Genomic DNA, 12,167 nt, shown 5'->3' on the forward strand with positions numbered 1-12,167 from the left:
AGTATAATAAATATAATTATTTATTATAATTAAATAATTATTTTCTTCAAGAGCAAAACAAAACCACATCAAATTTTTAAAAACTATTCCATGAACCAGTGCAAATTCCAGCTTCTCAAAGTGGGAAAGTAATGTTAGTGCAGAAAAGGACAACAACAAATACACCAGTTTGGATAGAAACTTGTAATTGTATACTGTTAACTTGGATTTTACTGTTTGGAAGTAAGAAGCTTTTCAGTTTCTGTTTTTGCCAATATTAAATGCTACAATATATACACTACTTGCTGTATATCATTAAGGTGTATGTAAATCAGTGGTTAGCAACATGTTTCATATTTGGATTCCATATTAATAACAAATCACGACAAGATTACTAAAAGTGTATTTCACTCTGCATTTCCTACTTCCAGGCCAGTGACGTTTGACCCCTCAAATCATCAGTTCACCTTAGACCACAGCAAGTTGACTTTACGGTCTGTTGCCAGGGCCAACTAGGTGGAGTACGTCTGCACCGCAACCATGTTTCATGTATTTCTTGGATAGTGATTTTCAGGATGCTGAAACACGGTAAACATGACAACAACATAACATAAAAATTTTATTATAAATCATGGGGTATGATGAACAAAACCCTGCCTTTCACCCATGGTCATTTGTTATGTGGCCTTGGTGTGCTACAATGAATTTGTTAAAATCAATCCAGTATTTGTTGAGTTATTTCAGTATGGACCAAAGTGGTAGACCGATCAACCACCACACAGACATTGCCGTACCTACAGTAGAGCCATGCTGCTAGAACAGCTAAATACTGAAATATAGAATCAGTTATTCTTGGATGTTAATCTATTGTAATACAACTACATTATGTGATAAGCATCTTACACATAGATGCTCCATTGACTCTTGATTCTGTGCCAGTAGTATCTAACTTCCATTTCCTAGTCTATGTTGGTTTCAACCGGTTCAAACTGGCTGAAGATCCGAGGAGTGTTTTCCACAAATCAATCATTCCAGGCTCATTTAACATTGTAAACCTTGTGGGTGCAATAACCTGTGGTGGGAGGAGAACAGGGCAAGGATGACAGCCTACGCAGCACATTAGGCTTTCTTTATTCACAAATACGGCCAGTTCAAACTCACCAGAATCAAAACATGCACCCATCATAAGAGTGACATGAGTATATCTTTCCCCAAAGACTTGCTGAGAGTTCTGATACAACTAAAGTGTATCCTGTGTTTTTCTACCATGTTGCAGTGTTCTCTCTTGCTGCTGAGGCCAGCAACCTGAACTAATCCAAGCAGGAATATGGACAGGAGGCTCAGGGTGGCCATGCTGGGTGCTAAAAGTGGCCTTTCACCTCTGCAGCTTTATAGAGCTAGATGGCCGAACCAAGAGACATCTATCCAGACTGCAGGGTGGCTCTGTATGTTTACACCAGCCAGACCTCTTACGGAAAAGAACAGCAGGCTGCTGTTTCTCAGGTGTCACAAAAGTGCCAGAGAAAAAGAAAAGATACTTTTAAATGTCAGAATATCAGGTCAGCTTATGTAAACTGCTGGCAAGTTTGTGTGTATTTACTAATGGGCTGTTGAGTGTGGATAAGTAATGTGAGCTCTGCAGCTAAGGCAGAAGTAAGCAATAAATATGTCTTGATGGGACTATGTTCATAACAAGATGATTTTTCTACTAACAAGGTGAATATACATTGCTCAACCCTGACAACCCTCACAATGTTTGATCATGAGAAATGTTCATGTTTTTTATCTCACTAATTGCAATTGAATTGTAAAATTATGGCAGGCAAAATTATGACCAAAAAGAGTCGCAGGTCCACAAAAACAGGATTTTAGGAATATACTTAACTATTTTACAAGGGTTAATATTTAATTGTGTTGAAAGTTACAATCATTGCAATATATTGTGTCATATGTCACATAAATTGCATGTAATATTCTATCACATAGACCATTGGCTTTCCAGTTATAGATGTGGTTATACACGTTAATAAAAGGTATATCTATATATTACTATATAAAGTAAATATATAGAACAGTTTTGAGTTCTGCCAGCAAGTTATGAGTTAAACCTACTATGTGCAATATATTGAACCAAATGTTTGGATAAACAGTATCAAAAACCTTAGAGGGATTCACAGAGTGCAGCACACTGTTGCTCTTTATCAAGTCTAAACAACAACTGTGGCTGGAGGATATTACTGACCTCCAGGAAGGCACGGAGTTGGGAGTTTACCGGTAAATCTGGGATTTTAGACGTCTTACATATGTTGAATTGTCAGCTTTGATATTGTACATAGATTAGCTGTCAAATAGATCACATGATGAGATTAGTGTGGCAGCAGTGTGGAGGTTTTAGTAAATTCCAGCCTCTGGTGTCATTACCACTGCAACTTGAAAAGGAGGGTCGATATATCAAGATTACAAACCCTTAAACTTAAAATTTAAGAGTCACTACTACTTTTCTAACCCAGTAGAATTAGTGGTCCATAAACAGAATCTGGAAATGTGTCAATAAATGTATTGAATAACTGAAATTCAGCAACAATTTTGATTCTAGGATCAGTCACTAGTGTTAATAGTGTATTATAGCCGCTCTGTAATCGACTCCTCACCTCCCACAGATTTACACATTGCCCCCCACATGCACTATATCTGGTTAAAACTGGTCTGAGGCAACATGTCAATGTAATGCCAGTGTAGAGTACAATTAACTGTGCCTGCCTTGTTCTTTTTTCACTTTTTTCACAATTTTTCAGGCAGAAGGGGATTTTCAAGCTTAAATCTTTTCTGTAAGACCCTTCCTGGCAGCAGACCTCAGCTATGGGAAAAAGTATCAAAGTTCCTGAAGAATTTTTGGTGCATTCAGTGTGAAAACCAGTTTCACCTCTGGTCTGCTCTCTTCATCCCTCCTCCGTTCTTACTGTGCTCCCCATCCTTTCATCTTTCATGTCCACTTTTCTTTCAGTTCTTCTTTCCCATCTACTCCCCTCCTCTGCTTTTTTCTACTGACTTGGTTCAACAGTGTTTTTGACCTGAGGTTATGGGAATGGGTACAATCACATGGTGATATAATTGTATGATGCAGCTGCAGTGTGACTAAGAGCAACTCTTCTCTCTGCTCTCACACCACAGTATGAATGCATGTAATTACCAAACACAAAACAGGAAAGAATATTTATCAGTAACCGACTGTGGGCCTGTTTTCATTTAAATGGAATTCAAAATGTGTGTTTCATGTGTGTTTCTCTTGTTGTTGGAGCCAAATAAACTCCACCACCTTATATAGATCTTAATAAAAATTTGAAATGAAATTACAAAGTTGAACAATATAAATAAATTCAAGCTATTCTGTCAGGTCATAGGCCCATGATTCACCCTTTCTTTGGCTACATCTATTTTATTTTACCACTCTGTGTTAATGTAGGCCTACTCTTCATAGGTCACTGAAGTATTCCTATAATATTCATGAATGAACTCTATCTTCCCTCCTGTAAGATTCCCTTCAGGCTATTTTTAACTCATGGTAGCTGCATGGCAGACTGTCTACATGTTCCTGCCTATTTGTGTATTACTCATATTCGTTAAGGTTTAATCAAACTCATGTTATTTTGTAATGATAGGAAGGCCAATTAAGATTTGATTCAAGAGTTTTGTGCATGTATTGCTTTAATCAGTGCACAACATGAAGAGGACTCCAGGCATTGCGCCCTGCTGGTGTAGTGTGGTGGTGTTATTACCATCCATCAACCGGTTCAGACTGGACTGATGGCAATATTAACAATGTTCCTGGAAAGAAGTACACCCACCCCCCATTTTTCCTTAGCACATGAACCCCCAACTATCACCTTGACCAGGCAAAAGTATATTTAGATTAGCTAATAAAGCAGAGTGGGTTATGTTTATATAATTTTTCTAATTATTATTTTAACTTTGTCAATTGCTTCATAAAAAGAATCTGAATTGTGTTGTACGGCCCGGAAACCGGAATCAGGTAAACATTTTTGTGTTTGTGTATGTGCGTGTGTGTGAGTTTTCAGTTACATACAATTTCAGATGTAGCCTATAGGAAATAAAACGTATGTAGTATGACCCATAAACCCACAGCCGTCTCATCTCTGAGCGGAGAGACAAGATTAGTTCTCTGTCTGCTGTGCGCTACAGGCGCGTAAGAGGAAGCAGCGCCTTTCTCCCAGTTGCTGCTTTCAAGCTGCTGCTGCTGGACCAGCAAGAACAGCTTTGAACCGGTTTTGTCGCCGGCTACAAAGCAGTATGAAACGGATGCACTATGCGCATTGTTGATGCAGAGTGCGCGCTTAACACACGATCATCACAGATTCCAGCTCAGTCAGTCAGACCCCCATGTACGAGGGTTTCTTCTGTATGTCATTTGTAGTGATTCTGTAAAAGGGATTTTAATATTGAAAACATCCTACATGGAAAGTTCCCGTAGAATGCGCAGCTCTGCAGGGTCCTGCTGTTATTTTTGTAAATCCTGAGGTGAGTGACGTTTTGTTTTTAACAAAAATATCAAGCACAATGTACCTGTGTTTGTATTGAAGTAATATGATAACATGTGGTGAGAAAATACTGTTATTTTTGTTAGTGACTATAGAGAAGATGATATTTGAATCAGTCATTAGCCCATGGGCATATAGTGATTTTCTTCACGATATTATTGTCTTATAAAAGCAGCATATTTACTGTCAACATGCTGTAAGTCTGCTTTGTAAGCAAAGAAATCTGAGCAGCTTTGCACCAACTTTTCCCCCACTAAGAAGCCTCATTGTAAAAGTGTGACCAAAGGGGTTTAATGGTGCTGCAGTGATGTATAAAGTTGCTCTGGGCTACAAGTTATTAATAATAAAGGTCTGAAAAACTTAGGTCAGTACAGGAGACAAGCCTCTCCCATTCGTCTACCAAGGATCAGATCAAGATCAGGATGGGGGGCACAAAGCACTGCAGTTTTCTCTTCACTTTCTCCTCCTCCAAGGTGTGGTTATAGAGACAAGAACAAAAGGGGCAGTTGTGCATGGGTAAGTTGCAGTCAGTCAGTGTTCAGGACCTCACACAGGTGACCTGCCTGTTTGCCCAGGTCAAGAGCTGCAGCAACCTTCACTACAACAAGGCGTTGCAGAAGTGTATATTTTGGACCAGTAGGACCAGTTTTAAAATACTGTCATGTCATCTTTTGAAATATTTTGCTGTCAAACTTACGACTGCATTGTTTGTTGTTTTGTCCCTCCCAGGAACCCCTCCTCTGTCAAAGCTGTAGCAGATCCCAGAGGGCGGCAGTAACATCAGCACCATGGCTCCATCTGCTAAAGTGCTGGACGGAGGCTGGGGATGGGCGATTGTTGTGGCCTCCTTCATGGCCCAGCTCCTGGCCTATGGATCACCCCAGTCGGTGGGCGTCCTGTACCCCGAGTGGCTGCATGCCTTCCAGGAGGGTAAAGGCATGACGGCCTGGGTGGGCTCCCTTGTGGCTGGAGTGGGACTAATAGCCAGTGAGTAGCATACACTGTAACAATGTAATAATCCTGGGCATGGGGTCCACATTGGGGTTAAAGAGCTAAACTAAATGCCAGTTGAATTAGATCAGCAAGCTGGATCAGAGAGGGTCCTGATACTGCTGTGAAGTTTTGGAGTCGTGTTAGAGTGGCTTTTTAGATAGACAGATGCAAATGGAGAAAGATGTGTGTAATCTTTCAGCACTTTTCCCCTTCAGATGTTGCTTTAAGCATCTGATAATTCTATTGTGAGCAGTAAATTGATGTTTTGGCACTAAATATCATTATGGGCAATATATCTGCTGACGTGTGATTGAGGGAGTGATCCTATGTCTGCTAAGTGCTAAATGTAGAGCACTAAACACTCACCTTTACACCTATCTTCCTACCATTTTCTTCTCAATCATCATAGTGCATGATGCCACTGATAGCAAAGCAGACACAATATTTGTTCAAAGTCTGAACAATGACTGCCACGCAAAGGGGGCAATACAAACTATCAGCAAGGAATATCTTTACCATAGCTACAAGTGTTAAAGCGTTCTCCTTACTGTAATGTTTCAACAGGATGGAGAGAAAAGGCAATGCTGTGACAAAGATAGGCACTTTGTGGCTCCCTGAGCAGAGTTGCTGTTATTGATTTTCTGGGAGAGCAAAGCAAGTGCAAGTCATGCATGCTATGAATGTAGGAGGATCACTTAGCCCTTAATTTAACCACAGAGGGAGGAAAAGAAAGACAGATTGAGAGACAGATGGGAAGAGAAACACAGACACTTAACACATACTGTATTTGTTGAGCAAGTCCGTGTATATAAACTTACTTGAGCCCAAACAAACGAAAAGAGAAAAAGAGAGGAGTCTGAAAGTGTGGCAGCATGGTAAAAGCTGGTGTGTGAATGTAAGAATTACTTGTTAAGAGAAACAATCAGTAATGTCTGGGAATTATTATAAAGGTATGCAAACAGGATCAGTGATAGATCGCATTCTTGGTTGACATTTTCGTCTAAGGCAGCGCTTACCCGCTAGCCTGGCTTCTTGCTGTCATCTTTCTCAAAGTGGTGAGGTGAAAATCATGACTGGACAGTTCTGGCCTCTGGCCTAGCCAAGTCCTGGACACGTGTCCCAACTGTCAGACAGCTGCAGCACTGCAGTTCATGCTGCACAACAGGGTCTTCCCTCTGCTTAGAGGGGAAGGAAACAGTAAATGTCGCATGATGAATGAGTCAAGAAGCCTCAGGATATGGGAGAATTCAGCAAGCCAAGCACTTAAAAAAAAACATTGCGTCTTGGGTTTCAATATTGCACTCAGCATATACGTCATGTAGCTCTAGTGAAGAGGTGGAACAAGCTGATAAATATATATGTGATACTGTCAGGCAGTGAGGAATAAGTTGATTTTTCCAACCTTAAAGCTAATTAAAGTGGAAATGAAAGTAAACTGGATGTTGAGGAGTTGAACTTTGAATCTAATTGGTTTGTGTAAAATGTTAAGTAAAACGTTAACACTTGACCTCTTAAGATTCTACTAAGTGATGTGACAACACTGCTGACTGGTTGCCAGTTTGAACCTAATGTGGTGTGGCAGTGTCATGTTCAGACACAGCAGTGCTTTGTGAGATAGGGTTTGATTTTCTCAGAAACTCTGTTTGTTACCCAGAATACAACTAATTAAACAGCATAATACCATTGCTATCCTTTGTTCCCTGAATATTTTTGTTCCTATGTCACTCACTTTTTGCCTCTTTGTATCTCTTCCACTCCCTGACTCTCTCTGCCTCTTTTCTCTTCCCCTGTCAATATTTCTACCTCTTCTCCCCCAGGTCCTGTCTGCAGTGCCTGTGTGGACAACTTTGGTGCTCGTCCCGTGACCATCTTCAGTGGCGTAATGGTGGCGGGCGGCCTGATGCTCAGTGCCTTTGCTCCGAATGTCCAGTTCCTCATCTTTTCCTATGGGATTGTGGTTGGTAAGTAAACATAACCTTGGTTGGCATCCTGTTGTTTGTTTTATATAGTACTCTACAAAAGACAAGCCTGCAAAGCCCAGAGACCTAATTCACCTGACTGTTAAACAGACAGTTACTGTAACTAAGTTCTTATCCCTCTAATATATGAGAATCTTGTACCACATTGTATAATCATTTGAAACAAGCAGGGGCACATGTCAAGTCCAACTATTATACAATAACATGAAAGCATGTAGAATCACACCAAGACAAGATAAATGTTTGAGCATTGCACCATTTGTCTGACATTGCTGTTTGTATTTATTAGGGATGTTGACAGAAAAAGAAAACCATGTGACCCTTTATTGCCTCAGCACCCTCACCAGTGTGCCTGCGTGGGGACAACACCACCTGTTATCGCACATTAAGTGACAGCCCAGCCGTGCTTAATCCTGGTAAACCCCTCACAGTCAGCACTGCCTGTGCAAAAGGCTGTGCTGACTGTGAGGGGTTTACCAGGATTGTAGTGCTGGAGAGAGGAGGCCATGCATATTTGAAGATAGTCATTTATTTTAAGAGATGCCCTTAGATGCTGTGGCTGGTTTACTGTTCATTGTATGCTTCTATGTTTTGCTAATTATATTGCACAAGAAATCTCATGCACATTGCCCTCTGAACTTAATGAATGAACGTAATGATTTCCTGTGTTCATCCACTGAAATACACCAAGCACAATGATGTTCTGTAGTATTGTATGACCAAAAACTGCAAAGTAGTAGACTAATATACATATTTCTAAAATTTGGAAGAAATAAAAGTGGCCTTTACACATTTAATTTAACAAATTTTCCTGATATGTACTGTGCAATTGAATTTCCATTCTTGTGTATTTTTAAAAGTTAAAAAGTTTTTGCCCCTTTCATCTGAGCTAATAGAAATTCTTCTTTTGTCTGTCCTTGTCCTCTCTCCAACTATAGGCCTGGGTTGTGGTCTGGTCTACGCAGCCACGTTGACAATCACCTGTCAATATTTTGACAAGAGACGTGGCCTTGCCCTCGGCATTGTCACCACAGGTACTGCCGCCCCCCCCTCTCTGAGTCCCCCTTGAGCTCTCTGGGTGCACACCAGTTCTCCATGCTCACTTCTTTCATGTATGAGCTGCTGGGAGCCTTGGGATGCTGAGGTAAACATCTGTAGTGTAGCAAAGGCAGAGTGGTCTCTTAGGTAGGGACAGGGACTGGTGACCAGTGACTAGATCTGGAGAATAAAAACTTTGATGGGAATGGTTTTGGAAGGTTGACAGTATATTTTGAAGCTATATTAGACATAATTGCCTTTAATGAGGAGAGTTATTAGTAGCACCCAAAGTTTATTTTTAAAGTTTAAATCAGTCCATTATTTATTTTGAATTACTGAGCAATCTCACAATCTAAATATTAAGAGAGTAATTTAAAATCCCATGAAAATCTTCTGCTGACCTCTAATGGTTTAACCTTGCTGCAGTGATGTAGAAGTGTACTCCAGGTTACAGGTGCAACAGAGCCCACTTCTGACCATACTCAACCACACCCATTAGTGATGGTTGAGTGTGGTCAGTGAAACAGACTTGAAACATTCAACCAGAAAGGGCAGTAAAATGGTGATTTTCATCCTTTTGTGAAGTTACTCTTTAAAGTTATTAAAGCCACTGTGTAGAATTTGAAATGTTCTGACGTTGGCGCCCCCCATTGGCAGTATCAAAAAAGACGAGTACAACCTGGCAACACAGAAATGAATGAGCTAAAGGATGACATCGACTGCAACAGTTTTCATCAAGATTGTCACATTTTTTACAAATAAAAACTCATGTCATCAGAATAATTTGAAAGGTGCTACTCACATGAAGTTCTACATATAATGGTTTTAATTTGCATTTATTGATCTGTCACTTTGTTACACAAAGACTGAATTTCTGTCTTCCTCTGCCCACTCAGGCACAAGTGTTGGAGCCTTCATCTATGCCACTGCTCAGAACGAGCTGATTGTGTTGTACGGCCTGGATGGCTGCCTGCTAATCATCGGAGCTGTAGCACTAAACCTCATGGCCTGCGCCGGCTTCATGAGGCCCCTTAACATGCCAGGGTACTACCTCAAACAGAAGGCTGCCCTGGAACGCAACACAGAGGAGCAGCTTCTTGAGAAGCCCCCGTTGGATGACCTGAAGATCACAACAGGTTCCACCTTAACCACTCCTGAGAAATCGCTGATGGTGAAGGAGTTGCTCATCACCATCGATACCAAGGACTTGGCCATTCAGACAGAGAAGAAGAAAGGCAGCTTCCTGGCTGGGTTGGCCATCATGAAAGTCATCAAGAAGAAGCAGCAGGCTTACTCCAAGTACATGCACTCCATGTATGAGATCCTGCAGGACCAAGCCATGGTGGCCTTCTGTATTGGGGTGTTCCTGTTCAGCCTGGGGGCGTTCCCTCCTGTGCTCTTTATTGAGGATGTGGCGCAGAGTCAAGGACTCATTGAAGAAGTTAGTGTCATTCCTCTGGTATCAATAGGGGCCATCGCCACTTGTGTGGGTAAACTAGTGCTGGGTATTCTGGTGGACATCAGGTGGATCAACAGCATCTATCTGTACGCCTTCACCATGTTTGCAGGAGGTGTGGCACTGCTCCTTATCCCTATCACTAAGACTTATATGGGACTGCAGATCCTGTCTGTCGTCCTGGGTTTCTTTTCTGGAAACTGGTCTCTCACCTCCTACATTACCACTAAGATTGTCGGCTTGGACAGACTGACACAAGCCCACGGCATCCTCATGTTCTTCGGGGGATTTGGGATCATGCTTGGACCCCCTGTTGTAGGTAGGAGGGCTTGTCTTTATCTAAATTTGAAAGCATTGCTACACTGGCGCAATTATTGTTTAGATAGAAGAAGTACACATATTTTTATTTTGTGCAGAGATAAACCCTGTTGTAAGGGTATTTCAAGAGTCAAAATGGTAAATCAGGCAGGTAGTGCAAGGCAAAGGACATGTCGACCGCAATAAGGAGCCAGCTTGTCATTATTTAGCTGACTGCTGTATCTGCCAGGAATCCCTGCTGACTGTGCTCACAATGTCTGTTTTTCTCATCACTTTCCAGGGTGGTTCTTTGACTGGACGCAGTCATATGACTTGGCATTCTACTTTAGTGGGAGCTGTGTGGTGCTGGGAGCGTTAATTCTCTCTCTGCTCACCCTTCCCTGCTGGAATAGGAAGCACTCCGTGAACGACAGACCAGAGGTCCAATACACCAGCAACTGTGACAAAGTTGCCTCTGTAGCTTGAATATGAGCACCTTTCATAAGGACTCAGATCTCACCCCTACAGCTCAGCAACTGTCCTCTGATGAACTATACCTGAACCACCTCTTGGAGGAATTTTCTTTCTTTGACTATATAGGGGTTTCCCCCTTATTTCTGCCGCCAGGTTCTAATATACCAAAATACTTGCCAGAGGTTTTGAAATACAGGCCTTTCCTCTGTACTTGTGCCTGCGTTTCTCAGGTTCAAACCATATACTGCAGATGTTTGTCACTGTAGCTCAAAAAAAAAAGACATGGCGCCATTCATAACACTGGGAACAAAAACATCTGTAAATTGTTGGGTGTTAATTTAACACGATATCAACATTTGAAACCACTCTACAAATGCACAAAAAACTCCCAGGAACCGGAACAGAGAATACAGGGATTGGAATGAAGGAGGGAGCCTTTTTTGATCATCTTAATTTTAGAAACATTTTTATTTTGTATTTTGGTTTTAATATATATCTTAACTATATCACTATGTATCTTACCAAAGCATCAATGATAGTCAATGCCTGTCAACACATTATGCCTGTTGGAACAATACAAAAGCCTTGCTTTATAGGTATTTTTTGTTTTCAAGTGCATTGACTCAGTTTATACTTTTTTTAAATGGTTTGAGTTCCACATACCTCCTGTTTCTGGATCACACAAACACTTTTTGAAGAAGTTATGCTGATTCAAAAACATGTAAAAACACTTCATCCTACTGTATTTCCAACCTTAACAGCATGTTGATTCTCTTTGTGGCATGATTATCATGACCAAGCTGGTCCTTTTCCATCATGTTGTGTGTATATATGTTTGTGTTTATGTTGTGTGTGTGTACGTGCCTGCACACGCATGTTCGCATTCATGCACAGGTTTGTGTGTGTGTGTGTGTGTGCATTGTTTCATAAACTTTTGAATTAGCACTAGTTTGTAAAGTCCTATGTGCTAGTGACTTTTATATGCACAAACTGGACATAGAGCTGTAAAAATTGTTTTTGTTTAAAGTTGATTATTGTGATCATAATTGTAATGAATACATTGCAATAGGCTTTTTAGAATCACTTGAATGTTGTTAAATATACCACTACAAGTGTATTTTTGAGTTTCAGGAGTAAGGATAAATCTGGGACATTAGTGTTTGCTTTCTGTGTTTGTAGAAGGTATTTACAAGGTGCAGATGAGGTACAATTAGTACTGACCTAGAAGAGACAGTATATTTAGCTGTCACCGTTTAGCCACTCGTATTTTGTATGCCAGTATTATAATATTTCTGTATATATTTCTGTTCTATTATTTTATTTAAAAAGTGCCAATAAAATATATTTGGATTAATGATATTGAGTGTCAAGGTTTTTAACGTACCGTATTTATCA

General features: G+C 40.6%; 1 protein-coding gene across 3 annotated transcripts; it reads left to right on the top strand.

Annotated features, from left to right (window-relative positions):
• Window positions 1–3,985: 3,985 nt before the first annotated feature.
• On the top strand, window positions 3,986–12,131 carry LOC122884243 (monocarboxylate transporter 9-like). 3 transcript variants are annotated; one of them, XM_044213897.1, is made up of 6 exons: window positions 3,986–4,009; window positions 5,265–5,522; window positions 7,346–7,489; window positions 8,446–8,541; window positions 9,442–10,320; window positions 10,600–12,131. In XM_044213897.1, exons 2-6 carry the CDS (start codon window positions 5,324–5,326, stop codon window positions 10,782–10,784), a joined length of 1,503 nt encoding a protein of 500 aa, XP_044069832.1. In that variant the 5' UTR covers window positions 3,986–4,009; window positions 5,265–5,323; the 3' UTR covers window positions 10,785–12,131. The 3 variants fall into 3 exon arrangements, with proteins under 3 accessions (XP_044069832.1, XP_044069829.1, XP_044069830.1); XM_044213894.1 differs by lacking the exon at window positions 3,986–4,009 and adding an exon at window positions 4,197–4,515; XM_044213895.1 differs by lacking the exon at window positions 3,986–4,009 and adding an exon at window positions 5,039–5,171.
• Window positions 12,132–12,167: the final 36 nt, after the last annotated feature.

This window comes from Siniperca chuatsi, linkage group LG11, assembly GCF_020085105.1.
Source record: "Siniperca chuatsi isolate FFG_IHB_CAS linkage group LG11, ASM2008510v1, whole genome shotgun sequence".
NCBI lineage: Eukaryota > Metazoa > Chordata > Actinopteri > Centrarchiformes > Sinipercidae > Siniperca > Siniperca chuatsi.

Coding starts and splice junctions, on each gene's coding strand:
- LOC122884243 (XM_044213897.1), top strand. CDS start 5,324: ATGGCTCCATCTGCTAAAGTGCTGGACGGAGGCTGGGGATGGGCGATT. Junction 5,523..7,345: donor TGGAGTGGGACTAATAGCCA/GTGAGTAGCATA, acceptor CTTCTCCCCCAG/GTCCTGTCTGCAGTGCCTGT. Junction 8,542..9,441: donor CCTCGGCATTGTCACCACAG/GTACTGCCGCCC, acceptor CTGCCCACTCAG/GCACAAGTGTTGGAGCCTTC.